Genomic DNA, 26,850 nt, shown 5'->3' on the forward strand with positions numbered 1-26,850 from the left:
TATATACACACACACTAAAGAAACACAACCATGTGTATACACACACACTAAAGAAACATAACCATGTGTATACACACACACTAAAGAAACACAACCATGTGTATACACCCACACTAAAGAAACACAACCATGTGTATACACACACACTAAAGAAACACAACCATGTGTATACACACACACACACACTAAAGAAATGCAATAATTAAAAAAAGAGTTCTAAATCCTAATCAGAAACCACCTGTCGTTTTTATGGCATGACCATTAAAGGCCTGAAAAACCCATGTTTATCCATACTGACTCTTGTGAAGTGCTTACTGTCTGTTCCTGACTTGCTAAGGTATGAATCCTGTTTAATCCTAGATAAAAACTTATGGCATAGCTGGGTATGATGGTGCATATCTTCAATTCCAGCACTTGGGAGGCAGAGGTAGGCAGATCTCTAATGAGTTTGAGGCCAGCCTAGTCTACAGAGAGAGTTCCAGGGCAATGAAGACTACACAGCAACATCAAACCAAGCCAAACCAAACTGAACCAAAAACCAAAACAGAATAGGTGAATGAATGAGGTGCTAACGAAATTTACCACTTCTTGGAAGTCCTAGTCTTGTTGTAAAGCCATCCCTGGGACTCAGTTTATAGTTTATAATAAATAAATAAATAAATCAGCTGTGATTAAGAGAAGGGGGCAGAGTCATAGAGGAAGTGTTTCCTCAGGGACATCACACACAAGGAGGTATTGTGGGTAGGACTGAGAAACAGATCACTGGTGTAGGAGGTCCTTCTGTGCGTTGCTTTTCTTGGTTAATGAATAAAGAAACTGCCTTGGCCTGTTTATAGGGCAGAACTTAGGTAGGTAGGGAAGACAGAACAGAATGCTGGGAGAAGGAAGGGCAGAGTAAGAGAGAGCTGCCATGGATCCACAGCTGGAGACAGACATGCTTTGCTGGTAAGCCACTGCCATGTGACGATACACAGATTAATAGAAATTGGTTAAATTAATATGAGTTAGCCAATAAGAAGCTAGAGCTAATGAGCTAAGCAGTGATTTAATTAACAGTTTGTGTAGTTATTTTGGGGCTAAGGTAGCTGGGCGGCCGGGACAAACAAGCGGCCTCCCCATGCAACAAAGCACTTCTAAAATGTACCAGATGGATTTACAGGTGAATGCTGGCTTGCCTGTAGCTTTTTGGCTTAAGCTCAGCCTTCTTCCAGGAAGGTCATTGCTTTAAGGCTCTTCACTCCTGTGGTGTACCTACAGGCTAGATCTATTTCCTTTTCCAATCATTAAAAATTATTGCTCATTAGTGACTTACTTTGAAACTTTACAACTCTCTCTCTTCTTTGTTCCTAGTGATCATTGCCTATAGTAATCACATGATCACATGTAATATTCGGATGGTTTTATTAACAAGTATATAATACATATATTGCATACTGTATATAGTATATGAGGACTGTACAGTACAAATTTATGTTCACAGTTTGACATGACAAAATGTCATTACTGAATTCCCATTGGACTACAGGGTAGAAACAGCGAAGGTACATTAAACATTCACATCTTTAGTAAGAAAGATTACCAAAATGTTTCAGTATTTGCAAGTATACTAATGCATGCTAAAAACCTTTACCCATTCAGTCTTATTAGCTTATAAAATATATTACACTTTATTAAAAATTTCTGCATAGTTTATACAAGTATTAAAGTACTGTAAATGCAATAACCCTTCTATGCTTGCAGGTAGGGTTTAAGAGATGCTAAGCAGAAAGGTTATTCTGACCCTCTAACACTAAGTACATAACAGGAAAAAAAGTGCTAGTATTTGTAAAACATTGTAGCCCTCGTTTAATGCATGTAAAATGGCTTTGTAAATGTATTACTTAAGTGAATTTGCAATCATTTAAAAACTGTTAACCTTGACCAAGATGAGAATAAAGAAAACTCAAGTGACTTCATGTATGTTAGCAATTCCTTCAAGACAATTCTTAATTTTCAAACCAAATTATTTAAAACCTCTGATCTCGGAGATTGTCTTTACAACAATCTAAAGAATGGTGTGCAGATTACAGTATCAGCAAGTCTCTCAAATTCCGCATTAGTGCAATACTGATAGTGCAGGTGGGTGTTTAATACAACATACATATACATATATCATTCCCCTGTAATCCTGTTCCAAGGCTCTTGAAACGTCTGCATATCTAGCATCTTCTTAGCTGAACTAAGATATGCTGCAGTCTCCAAATCAAGGGACTTTAGACTGCTAAGTGCCCACTTAATGATGCACACTCCTACTGGAAAGCTGGAATTGAATGAACTCTGTAACAATTTACACGGGGTGACTTCGTGTTTGCAGCCTGTTCTCATCAATTTAAAATCCTACAACCGAACCACCACTGACAGTAACATAGCATGCCATCAAAAGAAAAAAAAAATCACGTTTCCAGGGCATCTTCTATCTTCCACAAAAACGGCTTAAAAAAACAAAAAACTAAAAGACTAAATTTCTCAACTACCATAGTAAGATACAAATACATACACATATAAAGAAAATTTGGTAAGGGCCAATGAACTAAAAGCATATCAGACCAGCATGGGAATAGAGAACGGATTTTTCTGGGTTACTTTTCTTTCCGAGTTAAAATAGATCTTTCTGATTGAACTGTTAACATGACCTAAGCAAGCTGAAGAGTAATGTAATGTAGATTTTTGAGCAAAATTTAAATGTCAGGAAGCTATTAACTGTACTTCACCACAAAGCTGAAGCAAAGCTAAGTCTGTCCTTCCCCTTCTCACAAGTTTGTGTGGAACACACAAACTCAAACAACAAAACCAGGCTGGATTCTTCAGTGCACTGCAGAAGAACCACTTCAAGACACGGTGGTGTTGGCATGGGTGTGACTCAACACCCACAACGGAGACCCTGCTTTTCCAAGAGACAATTCCGCTCCTCAATTCAGGCCATGGGTACAGAGAGAAAGGCAAGAGCCTAATCAGCATGCTTTAATAGCCTGAACAGATTTTTTTTTTTTTAAAATTTATTTTTGCAGAGCTAAAAAAAGAACGAAAAGGAACCCAAGTGCTAAGAGAACATTTCTTTACGGCTTCCACCCACATTTCCCCTCAGCTGGTTCACAGGGCTGAGCAGGACCTTCTGTGTGCAGTCCCCGCAACTCTGAACATAGTGCCATCAAAGCGAGCTCCCTGCTTGTGTGTGCGGGTCGCCAGCATCACTAATGCACTGACGTTCAAGGACAACCAAGTAGCGTGTTCCTCCCAGGTGTGTTGGATCCTGAGTTGTGGCTGGGACGAATTTTGAGGATTCTCTCCTCTCTTCTCCTCCATCCTTTGTGAGGGGGTGAAGGAGCTGTCATGTCATATGTAACTGTATCTGCCCACCTCACCCATTTTCTTCAAATTTATAACCGATGGCATTTCTACGTGTGAGTTGTTTTTTGTTGGCGTTCGTACTATGGTGTTCAAAAGCCTGCTTTTGAAAAAAAAATGTCCCCCCAAATAATGGTGCTATTCATCATCAAGATCAGCACAGTCATTGCTTTTAGTTTGTACTAACAGGATACATAGTAGCAACAGGAAACTGCTAGCTCCTGCAGAAACTTGTGGGAATCTTCAAGCTACATATATAAATCCCTGAATTGTGGTTTTCTCTAGTTTTCAAAAATCTGTCACCAAAATAAAGATCTATGTGCTTCACACTAGGTATATTTACAAATAGTGTCACTCTGGTCTTAATTCAATGATTTCCCTCAAGCTTAGTGGATGCTCATGTATGCTATGTCACGGACACAAAGGACAGCTGGTTTGGCACCGTAGAGCTCACACAAAAAAAGCTCCATATACGAAAGCTATGTGACTAATTGGCTATGGGAATATAAGTACCACTCATTTTCCTGTTTGCAAAAGCCCACTTAGCAGGTTGGAGGGGTGGGGAGAGACCACTTTATACTGTCTCAAAAGTTTCTGTTTGTTTGTACATTACCGGGCAAACATTTCTATGGATTCCTTACTCTGAATGCTTCGTGATCCACAATGAAGGATCCTGCAGGAATGGAGGCGGTGGCACCGATAACCCTTCAGGTATCCAGCTGGGTAGCAAGGGTCACTTAGTTGAGTCATGCCTGGGGATGGACATTTTACAAATGCACTGCACAGCCCACGTTAACGGCCCAGATGTCGATGGCCCACAGTCCTATCCAGGAAGAATCACGGCTTCCTCCTCCACTCGCAGGCTCTTCTGCTTCTTCCCCACACTATGGGAGGACATGGCTCCCCTAAGGCAGACGCTCGGGCTCAGAAAAGGCCTCCACATGAACTTCGGGTGCTATGGTGGACAAAGGACTTTGATACAGTGGAGTTGGTAATCCAGGCCAACAAGCACGTGGGAAGGTCAATGGCAGAGGGGACAGGACCAGCTTGACATCTCTGTGGATCTATCTTGCTAACTGGTAAAAGGAACCCCATTCTTTGTGGTTGAACACAAAATATGGCAGAGGTACAAAGGTCTCTGTCAAGGACTAGCAGGCTGGATACTGTATTTCTGATACATTTACTTTGACATTCTTTTGAGGAATACATGGAGAAACTGACAAATTGGTCATGAGTTTACATGTTCCCTTGTTCTCATTACATTAAACGTATCTGTAAGGAGGGTTTGCTTAGCATCCCCGGGAAAAAAAAAACAAAAACAAAAACGTTCACATTCTTTAGGTCTGACCCGTGGTAGGAAAGGGAGGGTTAGAGAATCAACTACTGACCATATGGAAGTCTTGAATGATATAAATTCAGAGATTCAGACCAGCTGAATCGAAATTAAAATGTACATATAAAAAATGAGTTAGCTAATGGGCAGGAGGAGAGGAACGGAGAGAGACGCACACAGACAGAGAGGAGACAGAGTGCCAGGAAGAGTGGGGAGTCGCTGAGGTGGAGACAGGCTTTCAGACGAGCATGTGGCGTTTCCTGTGGAGGGCAAGATGGTCGGAGCGAGAGAAGCTTCGGTCGCAGTCCGGACACTGGAAAGGTTTGATTCCAGTGTGCTTTCGGAAATGTCTTGTTAGTTCATCAGACCGAGCAAATTTCCATGTGCAGCCTTCCCAGGTGCATTTGTAGGGCTTTTCTCCTGCAAGGAAGGGAGAAGGAGCTTGAATTGTTTTGTTGTTGTTGTTATGAGGAGAAGCTAAGATTTTTGAACTAACGCACTTGGAAGATGTAACTTTCGAGATAAAGCCAATAATACAGTCACTATAGGAAAGCATGGAGCAAGCGTATCCTCCATGGAAAAGCAAAGAAAAAGAATGGGGGTAGGACCTAAAGAATTCTTAAGGCAGGAAGAACCATTCCGGGGACGAGCATGGAGCAGGATTCTGCATCTTTAGGTCTCCAAGCCCTAAACCCTTGGGAGATTAAACGGTCCATGGTCCACTGGAAGCTTCTGAGTTTTTCTTATGCTTTTCCATAGTTTTCTAAAACTATAAAGTTCCTATCAATCAAAATACCTGCTAAAGAATTTGACATCCTATTTTCTTATTTATTTCCTGACAGTGATACCAAGCCCCTATGTATTAACATCAGAAGTTTTCTCTACCTTCTATACCTCTTCCTGTAGCCACCACTCACAGGAAGGCCCTTGTGGGAAAATGCTAGTGAGAGCCAGAATGAAGATCCTCACCGATAAACACTGCTTCCTGGTGACCTTATTGAATTAAAGTCAGTAATTCAAGTTGGCCACCCCTGATAGGAAATTCACAACACTATAAAGCAGCGTTTCTCAACCTGCAGGTTGCGACCCTCTCAGGAGTCACCTGAGACCATCATAAAACACAAGATATTTACATTATGATTCACAGCAGTAGCAAAACGACAGTTATGAAGTAGCAACAAAAATAATTCTACACTGGGGGTCACCATGACATGAGGAACTGTATTAAAGGGCCACAGCGTTGGGAAGGCTGAGAACCATTGCTCTAAAATCTGCCACGCTGTGCAAGTCTTTCATAGCAGAAGTTCTCCTGGTGGCATCAAAGCTCAGAGTGGGGGAAAATGCCATATACGAGTTGCCTTCAGGCTGTGAGTAGAGTAAGGTACACCCAGGTCACAGCGGGTGGCGAATTCATCCCTGTTTAGTGACTCTTGTCTCTAGAAAGCTTGGTATTAAGTTTTGGGGCCTGGAGGCTCTATTTTGCTAATCAGCCCATACACACCTATGTCTGAATCCAAAGACTCAATACTGCTTTGATTTTAGACAGGACGACCTGAAGCTCCACCCCTCTGGTCCCATTCATGCCTAGTGCTGACCTGCCAATTGCTGTTTGGGACCCCCCCTCCCGGCCCCAATACAGCTTCCTCTGCCACCTCCTCCTCCTCCTCAGGACTCGCTGAAAACCAATGCTGTTTTTCTGTACTGAACCCCAGATTCCTCTCTGTGAGTATTCCCTGATGAGAATGACCCACCAGACTCAGAAAAACAATTGCATTCTACACAAGGGTCATGCAGCAAATCACTGTTAAGACTGCACCGTCCACCCGAAGGGCTCAAGCCAAGAGCAGCCTTACCACACAAAAGAGCAAAAAAGAAAGAAAGAAAGAAAAATCCCTATACTCGCAGAGCGTTTGGAATGCCAGATTGACAGGCTTTAGCAGCGTGCGAGAGTGCGGATGTTTCTCCTACCTGTGTGAGTTCTTCTGTGTGCTTTCAAGTGCGAGCTCTTAGTGTAGACTTTGTTGCACCCCTCGTAGTCGCATCTGTGTATCCTCCGCTTCCTTTGGGTATCCGGGGACTCCACAGGCAGAGGTCTCTTCCCGGGCTGCACTATGACCGAAGGATGGTTCCTACCAAAGCCAAGTTAAATGCAAAACACTGAGTGACGGCGCTTTCCTTCCTTCAGTCTACTAACAACCAAAAAGCACTTACGACATCGGGCAGAAACAAACGAAAACCCCCAACAAAATATAAAATAAGAACAATAAAAGGAATTAGCTGTTCAACCCAGGAAGCACTGCTATGTTCATTCAACAAACACGTAGCGAGCACCTACCATGAGCCAGGCACTGTGCTTGGCACCGGGATACAAAGATGAATAAAAACAGGGTTCCTGCCCTCGAGGAGCTCACACTCTAGGGGGAGACAGACACGGAGATAAGTAACGACAGCAAGAAGGTTAGGTGCTCCGCTCGAGGAAGTGCCCCGTGCGGGAGAGGCTCTGCAGCTGTCGGAAGGACTGTGCTCCTTCCTTCTCTGCACCGCACGGCCCGGCCGTTCCCACAGGCTGCCTGATTTCCATTTTTCTCGCAGGAAAAAAAAAATGTAAACAGTCAAATCCCTGCTTCTTCGGCAAACACACTGCTTGACAGATCTATGTCCTAGCCTTTCTCTTAATGTCTCTTTTAATGATTACTGTCTCACGTTTAATTTTCAAAGGCGTCTGTAACTGCTGTCTAAAGCGCATTCTTTCCGCGCCTCGGTAGTTCCTGCGCGATGGAGGCTCCAGCGGTCATCAGTGAGGTGGGGATGGGATACCTCATGCCCTCCGAACCTTAACCTCTCTCGCACCTGCCCAAGGGTTCTTAAGCCACACCGGCTCGCCATGACTACCAAGTGTTTCCGTGCCAGAAAGGAGGCCGACAGAGAGCAAGGGCAAATGGGAAAAAGTGGGTATGTTTCCCAAGTCCTTCCTGCGGCCTGTCACCCACCCATGCGCTTGCTCCTCGGCAGTGACCTAGCGGATGCAAGCATTTGCAGCTGTCCACTAACAGGGAGTAAAGGCGCTGCTCAGTTAGAATCTCCGGGTCCTAAAATAGTCTAAATGATGCACACATGATTTGTGTGTGGGGGAGGGGGTAAAAAAAATAAAGAATAAGGGGGTAAAAGGACGATTTCTCACGATTCTGAAATACTATTGAGGGAATTAAGGGGTGCCTGCAAAAGTATTTTTGAGGCTCAAAAAAACTGAACATACTTCTTTTCAACTTAAGATGTGTTAATAGGAGACTAGTAAATAATTAGGTGGGTTTGGTTTATGTGGCCTTCCTTCCTTACATCAGTACTTTAAACCTTACCCGGATGCCTGGGAGACAGATAAATGGACCTAAGGTGTATTTGGAGTTTTCTTGTTTTTTTTTCCCCTCGGGGAAAGTGCTAAAGAAGACACAGTGGTGAACTCTATCCTGTGTCTGGGATCCGACGAGAGCCCACGTCAAGTGGCTTTAGAAATCTGGGTTGTATAGGTTGAGAAGCTAGCTCATTTCAGCATGGTAAGTAATTATGACTGCTTTCCCCAATGTCACTATCGCCTCTGTACCTCAATTTCATCTGTGCGATGAGGATGATGCTACCAACTAAAAAGGCTGCGGGAAAGCCACTATCAACGACGACTCAGAGAACCACAGGACAGTGTGTATGCCAGAGGCCACATGACTGCCAGTGAGCGGCCAGGATTCTGTTCAGAAGTCCCCTTCCCTCTGTCCCTCACAGCTGTCCAATCACGTGGCGTTTTCTAGCCACTTTAAGGAATATCAAGTTAGGGTCTACTGGAAAGGGCGGCAGCATGAGGCTGAGGGCACTGGCTGAGAGTAGGGGTCCCGGGAATCTCATACTCTTTGGCTTCCCACTCATCTTTTTTAAAGATATCCTCTGGGGTCATACAACCATACAACTATCATGTGCCAGATACTTGCTAGGAGCTAAATTGCCCTTAAGTTTATGTTCTCACACCCACCCTTCAGTTTTCTGTTCTAAATGCAGCATTTTGGGCATACCCTTGAGTGCATTTAAAAATGGCCCTACGGCTGAAATCCTAGATTGGACAAATGCCTTTCTAAGATGGGAAGGCCACGGCCAGGCAGCAGGGCTTCTGGGCCAGTGTTGCTGGGTGCCTGTGTCTCTGCAGTGTTCCAGGCACCAGGCTTCGAATGATCCTTGCCTGGCTAATGTGTCCTATGTGGGCTGCTACTGGGCCCACTCCAAGGCATTACTTAATCCCATCTGAGAAAGAATTAGCCAGAGTGCATGCTCCGCTGTGGCTAATCTACAGATTTTTTTTTTTTTTGAGGATTAGGTCATCTTAAATAAGTGTATTACTCATTAAGCATTTAAAAGCATCTAGCAGTAAGATCACTAAAGGAATATTACTTGAAAAAGGAAAGAAAAAAATTATGCACGTCTACTTGAGACAGGTCTCATGTAAGCCCCAGGTTGACTTAAAAGCCTGACCCTCCTGCCTCTTCCTCCCAAAGGCTGCAATCAGAGGCATGGGTTATCACACCTAGCTGGAAACAGTATTTAAAGCATTTAAATACTGCATTTAAAGGCTGCTTTCAAATCCTCACATTTTCGTTCCTAAGACTTTAGACTTAGCCCTCTGCTGCTGGTCAGTTTTGGCAGGGAGAATACCCGGAGAGACACAGTGGGTTGAAGCGGGTCCCCTGGTCAAGAGCAGGACTGTGGGTGCCTTAAGTACTGTGGGTGCTCACCAGTTCTCTATGCACTCTGAATAAAGGGGCTCTCTTGAAACACTCGGAGGCGGGCATGATGATGCGTGCCCGCAACCCCGGCACTCAGGAGGCTGAGGCAGGTGGCCCATGAATAAGGTCAGCCTGGGCTACCTACCGAGACCCCATCTTTTAAAAAGCAGACAAAACCCCTACCACCGAACTCTTAAGGGGAAGCACTAGACAAGTGTAAAAAATTAAAGCAAAGGCTCCGGAGATACTTTCTTTGTCTGATGCTGCAGCTGGGGCGTTGAGGAGCTGCCCTTTTGTATCTGTTAGGGACTATCTACGCCAGCATCCCTCAGTGTGGTGTTCACACCTGAGCCACTAGGAAAGCCACACCAGTCAAAGGTGGGTACGACTGAAGGTCGGACGTCACCAGGACAGCTGCTGAAAGCCAGAGAACTCACAGGTTGAGGTGACAGACAGGGAAGGTGGGCGAAACATTCACCAAAGCCAGGGAAAAGGTGACGTGGGAGAAGGATGATGGAAGGGACCCTAAGGGACAGGGGCTGTGGCCCTGGAGGCTGACAGGTGACCCAATGCAGAAGTACTATAGCACGGAGGCCGTACAAGAGTAATCACAATAAACAAAAGCAGAGGATGTGGGGTGGGCATTAGCCTATGGTCCCACACAGGCTGAAGCACAGCCCCAGGGTCAAAGGTCATCTCCTCAGAGACTGCTCACCCCAGCGGTGAAGCCATAAATGCTGTGACTTCACCATGTACTTTATCGTCCTGTCCGAGCACATGCTCAGATGCTGGTCAGGGCAGACAGCCTTCCTACTCGGCTGCAGTTCTGCACGTGAGGGGAGGCTCCACAGCAGCTATGATTAAAGACGCGACGCAAAGGTGTCCTTTAGCATTGAGCTGCTCTGAGCTGCATGGAAACCTTCTATGGCCAACACTGTGGTTGGCCTGAAGATTTTAACAGAAGCTAATTTTTCGATAATAGACACACTAAATTACATTTGAAGTGGCAGCTGTGGGGAGGGGGATGGATTCTGTTTGACACATAAAAACATTTTGGGACTCAAGCTGATGTGAGCATCAAATCCAATCTTCGTGAGAACACTAAATATGTGTTTTCCAGATGGATGAAAAAAAAAAGATTCATGTGGCCACCTTGGGGGGGACCCATCTGCTGAAGTTGCCACACTGCCGGAGATGTGGTTCGTGCTGTTCCTGGAGACTGTCTTGACCATTGTTACAGAGGCGCCACCCAGTGACACCACAACACAGGATGTCCCTGGTCATCCACAGCACATTCTAGGTTTGCAATTCCATTCCAGGTCCCCAGGTGCATGGCACTACTAAAACTCCAGGCACACCTAAGGATACTTACTCTTGCAACAACGCTTGCGGGGGGGACACTGAGTTCATTAAAGGGGGTGACATTTCTTCAGGGTAATAGTCTGTCCTCTGTGGTTCAATTCCAGGTTCTATTTTAATTTTTTTCTGTAATATGGGCTTCTCATAGGATTCAATTACAGGTACTAAAAAATAAAAATAGAAAAAAAAATCATTCTACATATGATGTATCAATTTCAGCTTTAAAGCTCACTGCCTGGCTTCTAGCAACTACACTTACATATGCATATTTCTTCTCTGGATAGGGTTAAATACAGCAGGGCTCAATTTGTGAGGGATCCTTACTTCTTCTGAAGCAGAGAGAGGGCCCTGTACTTCAAGATGACTCTTCCTTACAAAGCCTGACGATCCCTACCTTTAGTCCCCAGTCTATGGCTGGTACTAGGTGCCTCTTAAGAGCCATTAGCAGCAGGATCAGAAAGTACTTAAGTCCCTTTTGTTCCCAGAACCATGCTGGCACTCAGTAAATCAAAGTGTAGCGTACACTGTGAAAGTAACTAATGACTGGACCTTTTCTCAATATCAACAGTTCAAAACAAAGCAGAAGGAGTTGCCAAGGGGCAGCTGATCCTTCTGAGAACGTGACAGCTCTGCCTAGAGGCCTCACCAGACTCCCGAGGGAAACGCGGTCTACTAAGCAGGTCCCCAGTGCAAGGGCACAGCAGATTTTACCTTGCAAGCTACTGTTTGAATTGTCCATCTCTTCCGACAAAGAGACCATGAGCGGCTGCTGGAGGTGGCTGGTGTACATGAAAGGGACAGGCTGCACCACGACGGGCTGGATGACGGGGAGGATGCCAGGGCTCCGGATTCCATGTCTGGTCAGCGCAGCCGCCATCACCGGCGGCATGGACAGCGGCATGCTGAAGGGCTGCACTCCAGGAGAAGGGGGCGAGTATTTCTTAATGGGCGGGCTGGAGGGCGGCATGCTCAGCACAGGTGACGCTCTCCGGTGCGACGGAAACTTGAGGGAGGAGGGAGAACTGCCAGCGGAGGGTGGAGAGCCCCGCTTGTTCACAGTGAGGTCCACTGGTTCCATCTGGATCCCGTGAGTAAGGCCTTCTGGGGTCGGGAAGAACTTGTCCGGTAAGGGCGTGGAGTAAATGACCCCATATTTGTTGGGTTTTATCGATTCTATATAATTCGATGGGTAGGACTATCAGAAATGAGAAAAAAAAAAAAAAAGGAAAAGTGTAAAGAGACATACCTTTGGGGGAAGGTTTAGCAAATGCTATAAATTAGGTTATTGGGCCCCAGAGAGAACTGAACGCTATGTTTTCATGTTCAGTCTGAAGGCCAAACCTGCCTGGATGCGTTCTAAAGTGGCTTGTCTGCATCACCAAAGACTTGCGGCCTTCCCAAGAACAACACTGCTGCCACCAAGGACAGGCCGAACCATACGACCTGCTGCTTTTCTGATGACCTTTCTTTTCGAGACAGTCTCACTGTGTACCCCTGGCTAGCTTGGAACTCACTATGTAGACCAGGTTGGCCTCGAACTCAGAGATCCACTTGCCTCTGCCTTCATGGTGCTGGGATTATGGTATGCGCCCCATGCCAACACACTGTTCCTTCTGAGCCTCCCTGCCATGGCTTTGACTGGGATTATTCCTGGAATTACACCCTTTCTTCACTAGGCCCAGGCATGCAGAATCTCTGCGTGTCTATGAACCACAACTGTTCGCCCTTATCGAAATACCATTCTGGACCTAATGCCTTCAAATGACCCAGGAATAGGGGACCAGGCAATGAGACTAAAGTCACTGGTTCTGGTGTCACTTTCTTTCCTTTTCTTTTCTCTCTCCCCTCCCCTTAACCTTTAAAGAGATTAATTTGTCATTATTGTTATTACTGTGAATTATGTGCAAGCGTGTATCTACAGGTAGGTGTGTGCTTGAGACATGGGATGTCTGGGAGCTGGAATAAGAGATGGGTGGGAGCCACCTGATATACAAGCCCGACTGAGGTTTCTGGAGGAGCAGCAAGCACTTTTAGACGCTGAGCCACCTCTCCATTGCTTTATGATCATGTGTGGTTGTATTCTGCCCTTCTTTACTCTTATTACCTGTGTAACTCAGCGATTTCTACTGATCTGGGGGAAGTCACTTTTTTTTTTTTTAAAGCAAAGCCCTAAATGACAGAGATTAAAAAGCAAAAGATTAGCTGAAAGATGGAAAAAAAAAAAACTATCAGTATTGTGCAGAACAGACAAAGGAATAAATCCAGGAAGACCAGGACACAGGTTTTGGCTAGGGGCAGAGGGTTGAGTAACGACAACCCGTGCACTCTTCCCACTTCTTAGTCACTGAAAATTTAAAATTGTATTTTTGTTTTGCTTTGTGGATTTTTAAGGATCTAACTCCACAGTCCAGGTTGTAGCAATCCTCCTGCCTTTGCCTCTCAAGCGTTGGTCTCCACCAGCCTACACAGCTCTTTCCTTCTTTAGAACTAGCCATACCCAAGTATAACACAAGAAGAGGTCCAAGTTACACAGCAACATAAACACGAAGTGTATTTAATTAAAATAGGTACTATTAAAAGAAGCATGAGGTCCACTTAAAAAAAAATGAGACATTATGCACAAAGAGAATCTCAGTAACTAAGAAGTTACATATACTTTATTTAATTTTCCAAAGGACACAGCTCTGGTAGGAGGCAGAGCCTCGTGAAATGGAGGGCAGCCGTGAGTTTCTCCACTGTAGAGCAGAATCCTTCTGATTTCCAGCCCTGTTCTTCCGAGACCTCCCGGTGACCGAGATTTTTAAGGCCCACAGTTGCTGGCAGCTCAACAGGGAGCAAAATGAGGACAATACTTCCAACTTCCATCGTTGTCACCGTGGCATGAATTTAAGACAAACGGACCACAGGCAGAACCTGGGGGATTTGCAAATTTACTACTACCCTCAGGGTCTGCAAAGTTGTCAAGGAAGAAAAAAACCACACACCAGGCGGAGTCTAATACACACTTTGCATTTTTATATACGCCGAACACAAATGAACATCCCTGTCCTCTGTACTTTAGGTTCCAGGATAAGTGCAGGGAGGTACTTTTGGACACTCAACCTTGAGTATATAATCAACTATTTCCAGTACGGCTGCCTCAAAAAAGGTCGAAGAGCCATGGTCCTTCCAGTTGGCTCACTGACAAGTTCTAGAATCTTCTCTACTTTATTTGGGTGGACCACACAGCCTACTGCAGAGGCTGACACCCATGTGGCATGCACTGTAAAAACAGATGCACGTCAGGTATGGCTTGAGCTGGAAGCCCCACTAAGCCACTTGCCCTCTGGTTTAGATGACTCCTGTCTTCTAAGGTCATACACAGACGTGGCTCCATAGGTCCCAAATACACAGCAGTGGCAAGTGCTGGAACAGAAAATTCTTCTCTGGCCATTGGCAGGCATGAATGGAAGCCCAATGTCCTCCTACTTCATCTTCTGCAACACAGCTATCCAAAGATGAGACACAGAAACGGTCTACCCCAGCCCTAGGTGTTCTTCTCCCCGTGAAATGCACACCACAATGTCCACACCTCTGCTACATGTGTAGATTTGCTGACTGCCGCTTGTCACTGGAGCAGGAGGCAAGAGCTTCATAGGCACTTCATGTCTGGATGTCTGGGATAAATTAATCGGTCTCCAGGAGAGGCTTAGGATAATGCCAATACTTGTGATTCTTGAAGACAGGGGGGTTCAAAACAGGAATTGGGGTGACGGTGGGGAGGGGGTGGGGGAGAAAGAGGCTTGGGCACTCTCCCAGGGGTCTTACTATTACTTTACACAGTGAGAATTTCCAGAGTCATATTTTATTAGGAACAGCTTTGGAGAGTTCGCTTTACAAGACAGTAAGTGGGTGGGACCAGTGGCAGGAACAGGAAGTCTCTGCTGCCGATGAACACGAAAACAAGGGAGCATCTGTGACAGGGCTAGTCCTCAGACCACAGGTGGGGCTCTGGGCGCAGGAAGGCGGAAGGCGTGGCATGTTCATCAACACTTGCTCTGGGCTCAGCAAATGTTCGGAGGCAAACAGAGAAGGCTTTCTGTCCACCTGGTCCAGGAAAACCACAAAGGGTTGCTACTGGGACAGAGCTCGGGAAGTGAGTGGTGTAAGTGTCTCTCAGAGAACAAGGAGTCTGCTGGGAGACAAGTCACCAGGAAAGAAAAAGAAAAGAGGGCTGCAAGGGGAATTTAGAAAAAGAGTAAAAAATATTTTTCAATTTTTCTTTCTTCAATTTTATTTGATAGCCCGAATCAGAATCTCTAGTTTTTAATCTTCTTCAGGAGGCCATCCTGTCTGTCGTGTGCAGTCTTTAACAGAGTTTATATTTCAGTAAGAGAAGAGCACTAGTTCCTCACTTTCTCTAAACTATGACAAAAATTACAAATAAGAACACTGCTCTGGCCAGGATTTTCTTTGAAAAGGTAAAAGGTGATGGTGGTGGGGAGTGACAACAGACAGACGGACAGACACAGCAACAATATGACGCCTTCTGTGATAGGATTTAGAAAAAAATTCTGGAGGCCGGAGAGGTGGCTCAGCAGTTAACAACACTTGCAGAAGACCCAGATTTGGCTTCCAGCACCCACACGGCAGCTCGCAACTGTCTGTGACACCAGTTCCAGGGGATCCAATGTCCTCTTCTGGCCTCCTCAGGCATTGCATGTACTTATACATATATGTAGGCAAAATACCAATACACGGGAGAAAAATTTCTTTGTAAAAATCTTACAAGCTTGGCATAGTGGTACACGTGCCTTCAATCCTAGTGCTCAGAAGGCCGAGGCAGGAGGACTGCCATGAGTCAGGGCCAGGATGGGATACACAGCAAGACCCTGTCTCAAAGGAAACACAACCAAACTTACAAAGGCCCAGTGCTCTGTAACAAGTGCTTTTTGATATCTTCACCTCCTCCTGTGAGGGTGGGGGAGGGGAAACTGACCTGAGAGCACAGACTGAAGCTCTCTGGAATGGAATTAATTCTGTGTCCGGTGAAGTTGACCACCAGCGCATGAAGGAGAAAAAGCACTAATTACAAAAATCACTTTTACACATTTCAACTTTGTTATGTTTGGGTTTTTTTTTTGTTGTTGTTGTTTTGTCAGGGGACCTGGGAAGAGGGACGCCAACTGAGAAACGCGTCTTCTGTAGCTGGCCTGTAGGCAAGTCTGTGGGACATTTTCTCGGCTAATGATTGAGGTGAGAGGGCCCAGTCCACTATGGGAGGTGGCATCCCTGAGCAAAAGTAGCTCTTAAGTTAGGTCAGGGCAATATCCCTCCAAGGTCTCTGCTTCAGGATCCTGCCCTGATTTCCCCTCAGTGACCGAGTGCGGCCTGGAGCTGTAGGCTGAAACAGTTTGCTCTCCAAGTTGCTTTTGATCGTGGTGTTTATCACAGCAATAGAAAGCAAATTACAGCATTCTAACACATAGAAAAATAAAAATTCCTTTTATCCCCTCCCGCCACAGTTAAGTTGCATCTTCTGCGCACCTAACTATCTCACAGCAATCTGCTAATCTGGGCCTTCATGTCGGCTGCAACTGGGCTCATGAGTATACTTTTCATGGTTGATTGAGAACACTGGATGTACAGTCAAATATATCAACAATGGCCACGCGCCATTGATGAACATTATATTCTCCAGCTAAAAACTGGAGAATCGTGGCCATCTTCACATTTTCCTGGAAGCTGACCATTGCAACAGCTGAGAGAAAGGGGCAGAACGACAGCGCCGTGAAGTTGCCGAAGAAACGTCCGGCTCTTCCATGAATGCGATTTAACCGTTCAACTATTCCACTATTCCATTCGGGCACGTGAGAGCTGCGTTATGTAGCCACTCTGCTGGAATGTAAATGCTATCTCCTCAAAGATGCTCTCGCTCCACTCCTCACTGCGGACAACTCTCGAAATACCTCACTGGCTTAGTAATATCCATGGTAACTGCATTCCAGCCGCCTCAGAGTGACCCCGTGTCTGGTATAAGTATTTCTGGCAGATCTTCCACAGCCAGAGCATAAGCATGATCTAATTTTGCAAGCGTGTCAGCCCCAGCCTTCAGATACATATCCAGGCCAAGATATTTTCCCCTTGTGAATATTTTCCAATCCCATGGAAGAAAAGAGCAAGACAGACCGGGAGCATCGCCTTGTTAGTCAGGATCCACGAAACCACATCCTCTCATGTCTAAACTGCTCCTTTTGTTTGAAAAGCCAGCCCCTCTTTGTCACCCATGTCTCGTCTCCAGGGCACTAGGACTGGACTGGTGGCCTCGCAGCACTGTGGCCTGGCTCACCAGAGGGGACAACTTAGCGCTAAAGCTTACAAGAAGAGCACGGATGTAATTCCCACCCAGCCACGGACTATTCCAAATGTAATAAGATTCTGGCCTCGCTGCCAAGTCCTTTCTCTGGCTGGCTTCTCCTCAGTCATCCCTCATAGAGCCTCAGCCCCATATGGCTTCTGTCTACACTGTTTTCTTTTTTCTTAATTACTTTATCCTCAATGTATTTTACACATGTATTTGTGAACTTGCTTTCCCTGTGAACAGATCAGCCTGTGGTTGACCCTATCTAGGGGTGTGGAAAATGGGTCCTCGTTTATTACTGGGGGCTTTTGAGAAATGCCACCTGTCTAGTGCCTGTCAAACAAGGAGCACTTTAGGAAACAACACAACACATAATGTTATCAGTTAAGAGAGCTCAGTCTTGGGCAACTCACCACAGAGACAGGGTCCATGGCCTCCTGCTTGACAGGGACGGGGTCAAACATGAGCATTCTTTTAGTTGAGACTTCTAGGGTGTTCTGATCTCTGGCCTGCAAAACAAAACGACACGCCCAGTCTTAACACCAAGGTCACACAAACTAAGAAAAACGAAACACCCCTTTGCCCCTTTTCTCCACTCTACCTCTCTCTCACCTCTGGAAAGGCTCGGATTGTTGGCCTTACCTACTACCAAAGATGCCTCTTCATATAATTAAACTCAGTCCTCACGGGCAGGACTAGATGAAGCGGCCTTTCTTACTCAACTACATAAACCCTGACATTTCTGGAACAATATGTACAGCCTCTTCTGGCAGGAACCTTGCTTGGCATTGCTGGGCAGCTCAGCAGAGGATCCACCCCACCCCCACGCTCATCACAGCAAAACACAGGGAGAAAGAACCCCGGAAGCTGCCATCAGTGACCCCTGTGTTAACCCTGCAAACCCTTTCAAGTGGGACTGTAGTACACACGCTGTTAAGAGCCTTTATGGTCACTTGACACTTTATTGAAAAAACTCTTCTTTGTTGTAATGAGTGCGGGCTCAAACCATCCGACTCACCACACTGCTGTGTGAGGACATCGGCTGAAACGTCACTTTTCAGTCACAAGACAAGGGCCAACGAGACGGCTTGGCGGGCAAACACGTCTGCTGCTAAGCCCGATGACCACAGTTCAGTCCCCAGACCCCACGCGGAGCAGGAGCAAGTTGCCCTCTGACCTCCTTGTGTGCTTGTGCACATACACACAAAGAAAGGAATAAAATAATAAATACGCTGCTGGACCCTTCGTCTCCAAACGTTCCCCACTACAGACAGCGCTGACCCTCTCTGTACCTGTACCCTACAGTTTAATTCTTACACCAAATTTTCTAAAGGAGAATTCTCTCCTTCCTTTTTGATGGATCCAAAATGATAAATCATTTGACTTTGAGTTAAAGCATTACTGATTGAACCGGTTTCATTTTTATTTGCCATTTACAGTTCTTTCTTTGAGAAATAGCTAGTTGGATCTTAAAGCATACCCTTCCACACACACACACACACACTTTCCCATATTAGCTTGCTGTCACTCCGTCCTGTTCTGCTTTGTAACCACGGTGTGCTGCACAGAACCACCGCGCGGCTGCCATGGACTTGACACAGCTGCGTCAGGTCCTCACCTGTCCCAACTGGGTTACCCGCGAAGGACTTTGATTTGAGACAAGGTCACTCAAGGTCACAGGTCACTCTGGCTCTCCTGAGAAAGTGCCGTGCCTGTGAGTCCAAGCACTAGGGAGACCCAGGGAGAAGGACTGCCCCAAGTTTGAGGCCAGCCTGGGCTACAGAGGCCGCAGATGGCTAAGGATACACACAGCTCTGGCATCAGCCTAGAGTTCGGTTCCTGGCACCCATCTTGGGTGGCTCCCAACCACTGGTACCTCCAGTCATTGGGGACCCAATGCCCTCTCCATGCCTCCATGGGCACCTGCACTCTCTAGCGCATACCCACACAGAGACACAGAATTTCAGGTTCCAGAGACTTGGCATCTTCTATTATGGTACGGAGAAGGTCCCACCCTCACGGTCCCATGAATGCAGTGTTCAGAGTCAACCACACGTGTGTTCTGGCAGTTTACACTATGACATCTTCACATGAGCATGAACATGGTACCAGATGGCTCCTAACCTCAGCTCTTTAATGGAACCTCTTTTGATTTTCATGTAAATATCATCCACAAGGCCCTGACATCCCACTCACTGGCCGGTACCCTAGGATGTATAATAATCTGCAAACACAATGTGACACCAGGTTGCTCAAGTCCTCGGTGTCACTACCCTCTTAGTATCCCAGCAAAAACAAACAAACAAACAACAACAACAAAAAAAAACTGACAGCAAAAAAAAGGGGTGATCTCATTAGAAAGAAAACCTCTTTGTGTGTTGGTATCTAATAAGCAGTCTTAATCTAGCAGCAACACTCAAGGGTGGGGCTGTAAGACCTGCCGATCCCCAAGCCTTAGAGAAGGAAGGGGCAGCATCTCCTGGTGTGGTTAGGAACCATAAAGCCAGGTGACACCTCTATGAACACTGATAAGGTCAGACAGTTGAGCAGCTTCAAAGAGAGCTGGCTTTGTGGCCTCCAACTTCTAGCCCCGAGGCAATACTTCTCACAAGCAGGGTACAGATTATACTCCTCGTCTCAGGTTGTAGGATCCTTTCCCCTCTCCTTACTCACCTCAACAGATGTGCACAACTTCTGGATACATGGTACATCACACACGCACGCACACGCACACGCACGCACACCAGATCCATTGGTCTCAAACTCCGGAACAATATATAAAGCAAGATAAGTGCCTGGACCCCTTGACTGTTAACAAGAGCTTCTGGGGACCCATGTGTGGTGGTATATGCTTAGATCTCAGCACTCGGGATGATACTGAGGCAGGAGGATGCCACAAGTTCAAGACCAGCCAGGGCTCATAAGAGAGTCAGGAGCAAAGGCTAGCTTTGGCTTCACATACCCATGTGACGATGTTTATTAACTCTGTAGTTAAACGTTTAAAGACACAAAGGGGGAAGACGACAGGAAGCAAGCGGAGTGCACTAACATCAGGCTGCCTGTTCAAAACAGCAGCAACCACTGCTCTGTACCAATCGCCTTGGCCACCGCTTTAGGTTTTAGGGGTTCTGGTAAAGAACCAGGAAAGAGGGGGTGCAACGCTTGGCAGGCAGATTGCTTGCCTAGTACCAAAAGGCCCTGGGTTCAATCCTTCATACTTGAACTAAAGTTAATATTTGAACCATGCACTAAAAAGGAAGCTAAGGCCATAAGAACTGGGGTCTTCATGCAGCGCTGTGCTCTGCAGTTACTCCTGTATCCTTTTTAAATGCTGGAATGACGGATGGGCACCACCACTCCACGCTCATTTTTAAAACAAGGATTCTGAAATCTTTTACCACACTGGCAGCGATCTTCAACAGAACCAGTAGGTGGCGCACTAATACAGGCATTGGAGCCTTAAGACACTGGCAGAAGACAGGCGTGTGCCGCCTCAGGGTCTTTAAAACCTTGTGGGTTTTAACCAAGCTGAGGAATCCTATTAACCACTTTATGTGGGTATTGCAGGAATGAGGAGCCTCAAATGCGGATTTTTGTTTTTTTGTTTTCCCAAACACACATTTACATCTTTGTTTTGTTTCGTTCAACTCTCAATCTAAATTAAGCAATGACAGGATAAAACAGCAAAATCTCCTTTTATTTTCAAAACTAAGTTACTGAAATACTTAAAAATCAACAATACAGAAAATCACTTTGACCCAAATAACTTTTCATAATTCGAACAACTGGGTCATTTTTCAGGGAAGGGCCCGTAAAAACTGATTTTTCAATTGGACGTGAAGTCCCTTCCAATCCCCCAACCCCCCTCCACCCACGCGTCTACTTTTGACTGCAAGGGTTAGACTGGATCAAGGGTCAGATATCTGTCAACATACAAAACTGTAGAATTCCACATTAGAAACCTGGCGAGCCATTTCAGTGACTTCTAGAAATGATACAGCTCATTGTACAACTGCTTCGAGACTTCTCAGTTTGCTGAAGACAGAGCAAGATTTGCCTGACTCTTTTTTTTTTTTTATCCCTGTTCTTTGCCGGTGTTTCTTTCCTCAGACCCTCAAAGGGTCCCTATGCGACTATCTTCCCCAACCCAGCCTGACCCCAAGGCTTGTTTGTCCCAAATATCCTCTTCCGTCAAAGGGAACCCCTGCCAGGTGCACGGAGAACAGACTCATTAGACAACAGGCAACAGTCAGCAAGTGCCCTTTTCACTCCGCTGAGTGTTTGAATTTCAAATGAGGAAGTAAGCTAGTGGTCCCCCACTGTCCCTCTCCAAAGGACCTTAGGGACAAAACCTGAGCTCTGTGTATCCTGCCAGGAGGGCAGGCGCGTCCCCGGAGCTGAACTTCCTCTGGAAACCTTTCTTTAATTTCTTTAGCAAACTCTTCGAATGCTCCCGGGGAGTAGAACGGCAGGGAGCGCTGTGCAAAGGCCCGGGCCAGAGACTCGGGAGCAGGCACCCAAGTCAGAGGCTAGCTTAAGGAGAGCTAGCGCTGGCCGGCACCTACCTGGAAGGGTGTCGCTTTCACACCGCCCACCTCAGTCTTCTCTTGTTGACTGGAAAAGAATCCCACGGAATAGCTCCAAATCTTGACCTCTCATAAATTACGTTTGTATTACCATGTTTTGTCAAAGGGAGAGAGCCGGGAATTATTTCGCTGCAGATGGAATATAATGATCCCGAGAGCAAACAATCCGCCCTCCTCCTCGGAGGGCAGGCCACCCAATTTCACTTCTCTGCCTCCACCCATCTGCTCCACCCCATGGAGAGTTGCCAGGGCGAGTCCAACTTGTCCAAACAGGACATGGCTTCAGATAAGATTCTGCCCACACCCTGTACTTCGGAAAGACCGGGTGAAGCAATTGACTTCGCATGTAAATGAGCACAGGTGTAAGGTGACAAGCCGGCAGAGCCCCTCAACATCGCTACACCACCCCCTTCCGGCAGGGGTAGGGCTGGGAGATCCCAGCCTATACTACCCTTCGGGCAGCTCTCAAGTTCAAGGGCACCTGTTTAGTGCTTGGGTTTCATTTTTTTTCCTCCTTCATGCTCCCTGGCAAGTCGGTGTTTCAGTTTTCAGGGCAAGCAACCTAAAGTTAAACTGAAAAATACCCATAATGTCTAATCCCGCTGTGTACACAGTTCCAAAGGCCTCGTAAGCCCTCACGGCTCTCCTCTGTGAGGTGTTATATAATCACGTCCAGAAGGGCTGCGGGAGGCCGTGCAGCCTCTCCTCTGGCTGGCTCACAAGGTGCCTCCCTATCACTTGGAGACCCACCTCACTCCACCCTGCTGGGCCTCCACCCATGCAGCCCCACCCTACAGGGAGTGGGAAGGCTGGGAGGGACCTGACTGGCTCCTTGCTGCAGCCAGTTCCTGGAAATTCCAGCCTGAGCAAGGATGGCAAGGATCTTAAAAAGAACCAGAAAGAACTGTGTGGGGGGTGGGGTGGGAGGGTAGCTCCTGATGCATGGAGTGTCCACTGAAGCTGACCTCAGAGGGCTGCACCTTCAGACCCAAAACTGTGCAGGGGAAACTGCCCTCCTCTTCAAGAGTAAACACAAACCAGTAATCGCTTGCAACCACTGCAAGGGGAAACAGGGCTCCAGACCAAACCCTCCTCCTCCTGGTCCCCTCTCTAAGGGCTGCCCCTCCCTCCCTTCCATTTGCCTGATTTTCTGGTCTTTCACCATAGAAACCTAAGGTCACCTGTGAACCCCGCCCCACCCCTTTTCTCTCCACCTCCACCACTGCGGGGAGGGGGGGCAGGTCCTCCGGCCTCCTGCGGGGAGTCTGTAACCCAGCAATGCAGCCCAGCCCCCTGGCCTCCGGTCCCTACCTCATCTGGTCCCTTCCCCAGGGCAGCCTGGGGCTGCATGGTGGGGCAATACTGCCTGTGCTTGTCACCAGCTTCCTAACGAGCCCAGGCTCTCCCGAGTGGCCCTGCCCCCCCCCCCCCCAATCCCAGGCTTTTGTTCATTTTTGGCCCAGACGCTGGGCAACAGTGTGGAATGCCCCCTCCTCTTCCGGCTTATCTAAATCCGCCTAATTCTTCAAAGACCTGCTGAAGGCCTCCCTATGTGGCCAGCTGACTGGTCCCTAATACATCCAGGTTGGCCGCCTCTTACCTAGACAAGCTGGGTGTGTCTCCCGGCACCACCAGAAGGGTCCAGGCAGGTGCCTCTCCACACTTTAGGAGGCTCCCTCCCTCTTTCCAAGGGAGAATGAAAAAAACAAGGATGTTTCTTTCTATGTCAGGCCCAAGGAGCTAACAACAAAACAAGCCACCCCTCCCCCCAGTAATATTAATTGCAAGCGGCCAAGCCTTGAGTAGGTCTCCTGCAGGCTTGTCCTTCGGAGCACACTCCAAATGTTCCAAGCCTGTTCCAAGGGTGAGGGAGGGCCCAGCCCTACAGGAAATTAATGATCAAAACTTCCTTAAGAAGTGACTGCCCCTCACCTCACTCCAGCCTATCCAGTCTCGGGGAGACCTCACCGCTGCCACCTTCAAACTTCTTTTTCTTGCCCACCCATGGAGGCCTTTTAAATAAGCCTGGTGTTAAGGGCTCTGAAAATCTAAACCAGAACAGTTAAGAGAGGGGAGGTGAAGGAGGCAGCTATAGGTGAAGGGTTGTGTGGGCCAACTTTTTTTTTTTTTTTTTTTTTTTTTATGATACTTCTGCCTGGTTTGCTGGCAAATGCTGACATTCCCAGTCTCAGGCGGAATCACAGAAATTCTTACATATCTGACCCCAGCCTGGGCCACACAGAAAGACCCTGTCTCAAAACCAGAGAGGACTACTGTTGTTGACCAATGCAAACAAAAGCTACGGGATGCGTCCGCCCTGCTGGTCCCCACCACGTTCATGACGGATGTCCTGTCCTTTGCTCATGGATGTCATGTCACGCCTTGAGTGGGAACAGCCTTCTCACCTCACAGATGAAAACACTTGGCAGGTGAGGATCCCACAGCCGGGGAGCCAAGTCACGGACTTCCAGGCTGGCCATGCGGCACACCACTCGACCGCCACTACAGACGGGACTGCACGCTATGAGACTGGTCCTTGGGGAACATGGGACTCAGTGCCGACCTTACAGCAGCCAACCGGAATGATTTTAACCCCTCCACCTGGCACTGGCTGCCTGCCCCTTCTTTCTAAGCACATCTGGACACAAGATCAAAAGCCATATTCTAAAGGTCCCAAATTCGGTTATTATTCTTGCTAGCCAAAGCACCTGCAATTGGCCCATAAAACTGCTGAGAAAAAAAAATTGGCAGCTTTACCCAAGTAAATACGGAAATCCTCACAGTAACTGTACCGAGGTGGAGGGGTCAGGCCTCCATCCCCATTTAGAAATGAGGAAATGGAGGAAGAGGTGAGGTGATGCGTCCACATTGGTGGAAAGGCAGCCAAGAACCAAAGTGTGCCTGTTTTCAGACCTGGGCTTTCTGTTATGCAGAGCCTGGGCGGAGGGAGCCATCTTTGGGTGGAATCACCTCACCCTGGGGTCACTCCCCAATACGGAGGGTGTGGTGTGCACACTGGTCCCCGGCAAGCAGAGCCGTGGGGAGGTTCCAACAGCAATTAAGATTTCAAAACGCCTTTTCAGGTTGGATCACTCCCGGCAGCTCCCCTCCATCCTGTGGCATAACTCAAAATGATTGTGCACAATGCGAGATTAGCAGTAATAACTAGGTGCTCAATAAATACCTGCGAGATGAACAAATGTGTGGATATCGAACTACAGTTCTCAGGTGGGATACACAGGAAGGCAAGAGTCCAGGTTGAGCACCGGTCTGAGACCAGTGAAGCCAGCGCCTCCTAAGCTGCCAAGAGTGAACCCTTTAAGCAAGGAGTTAGGGGAGGCAAAAGTACCATGTTTGGAAAGGGTGAGCAGAACAGGAAATTGATCTCCCTAATCAACGTATTTGGGAGTGGAAAGCTTTGAAGGTGCCAGGGTATAAAGTACAAGCATAGATAAAAGGAGTGGACGTCCGTGATTAGCCGCCAACAGCAAGTTCTTGGAAAGAATGGCAGAGGCCACAGGAGACAAACCCAGGCTGCTCTCCAGCGTAGTGTGCCTGACTTCAACAATCTCCATTCCCTCTCAGCTGTCCAGGTCCGGCAGCGCTCCAGCGATGGGGGTTGATTCCAGCTCCGAACCATCCCTTGCCTGATCCCTACACCTTCCAAAGACTGGCAAGTGGGGTATGTCCCAGGCTGGGCTGGGCCCAAGATGGTAGTCCTGGGAGGGTTTTCCTCTTGGGTTCCCCCTTCCTGGAAATCAGGGGGAAAGCTAGTCCAGGGGTAGAACAGAGTGCATGGGAGGCCAGGAGCTTGCTTCTTGTCAGTTGTTGCTCCATCTTCACCCCAATTCCCCCCCCCCCAAGTTAGCTGGGGAAATGATAATGCATCCAGCCTGCCAACACAATGGAAATGCATTTCAAAAACCTCCACCAACCAGTTTTGCCCAAGAACTTCCCTCCATGCAGTCCAAGGCTCAGGGGACAGGGTTTCTTTAATGGTGCCCTGAAGAGGGTCACAATCCACAGTCTGGGGCATGGAGACAGTTGAGAGGCGAACATGCTTCTTCTCTTTTTGCTTTCCTGATTTGCAAAGCCTCTACCGCTCCGTGCTTCTTTTCGTGCTAACTTTCAAGGAAGAAGTCTTAGGCGTTGGGTGGGGGAGCAGGGCTACCTCCAGTAGACAATACTCTCCCTTATCAGGGCAGACTCTGTCTGGTTTCCTGTCTCGGAGCTCTGGCGTGACTGGCGAAGATGAGATGCAGGGTCTGGACAGACCATCCCCTCCTCTCCCAACTCACTCTCAGAGGCACGGCTGAGAAAATAATCACTCAGCTCACCAGGTGTTAATTGCTCTAAGATTCTAGGGATTTCTTCCCCATAAAAGCTAGGGTCAATGACAACCAGTCACCTCAGGAAAGCAGCCCAATTTCCACAATAATGTAATTCCTACTGTTTAAAGGACGAGGCTGCTTATGTTGTTTATAAAATGCAAATGTGTAAAACCAGCAAGAAATACTGAGGAGGAAGGCCACCATTTATAGCAAAAGTGTAGATCTAGAAATAGAAAAGGCAGAACCTGGAGACAATGAGGTTAAATTAAGCATGATGAGTTCCACGGCGGAGCAAGGAAACTACTGTTCCCATGTCTTACAATTACAGCAACTACCAAAAAAACATAATTTCCCCAACAGTTTAATACAGCATTTAAAAGCCTGCAGCACTTCTGATAGACAAGATTAAACCCTAATCAATCTTATAAGCCACCTCCCTGTCCCCACCCAAACAGAAAGAATGATCTGGAGAAAACCTCATCAAGACTGTCGACCCTATATAGTTGGAATAAAAACAAAAACAAACAAAAACAAAACAAAAAAACAAACAAAAAATAAACCCTGCTTCAATTTGGATGACTTATGAACTTCAGCTTAAAGGTCTCTTTTTCTACAAATCAACTTAATATTTCAAGTTGCCTTGTTCCAAGGAAGAAGGAAAAAAAAAAAGAAACCCAACCAACCCTGAGAATTTCGAGGACTCCCAAGATTTTTCAGGGAAGGCATCACTAGCCAACTGTTTGGCTCTGGTAACTTT

General features: G+C 46.9%; 1 protein-coding gene across 2 annotated transcripts in view; it reads right to left on the reverse strand.

Moving 5' to 3' along the window:
* Positions 1-1,384: 1,384 nt before the first annotated feature.
* Positions 1,385-26,850, reverse strand: part of Klf3 (Kruppel like factor 3) — a 29,559-nt gene continuing 4,093 nt past the window's right edge. Inside the window, exons 1-6 of one of the 2 annotated variants that reach the window (XM_038328957.1) lie at positions 21,742-21,959; positions 17,590-17,685; positions 11,548-12,031; positions 10,850-11,000; positions 6,686-6,846; positions 1,385-5,137 (exon numbers count right to left, since the gene is read on the reverse strand). In XM_038328957.1, the coding sequence (XP_038184885.1) occupies positions 4,956-5,137; positions 6,686-6,846; positions 10,850-11,000; positions 11,548-12,031; positions 17,590-17,646 (1,035 nt within the window). In that variant the 5' untranslated portion in view covers positions 17,647-17,685; positions 21,742-21,959 and the 3' untranslated portion in view covers positions 1,385-4,955. Of the gene's footprint in view, positions 5,138-6,685; positions 6,847-10,849; positions 11,001-11,547; positions 12,032-17,589; positions 17,686-21,741; positions 21,960-26,850 lie in introns of those variants that run through there. The other variant, XM_038328965.1, reaches the window with a different exon arrangement.

Source organism: Arvicola amphibius, chromosome 1, assembly GCF_903992535.2.
Source record: "Arvicola amphibius chromosome 1, mArvAmp1.2, whole genome shotgun sequence".
Classification (NCBI taxonomy): Eukaryota; Metazoa; Chordata; class Mammalia; order Rodentia; family Cricetidae; genus Arvicola; species Arvicola amphibius.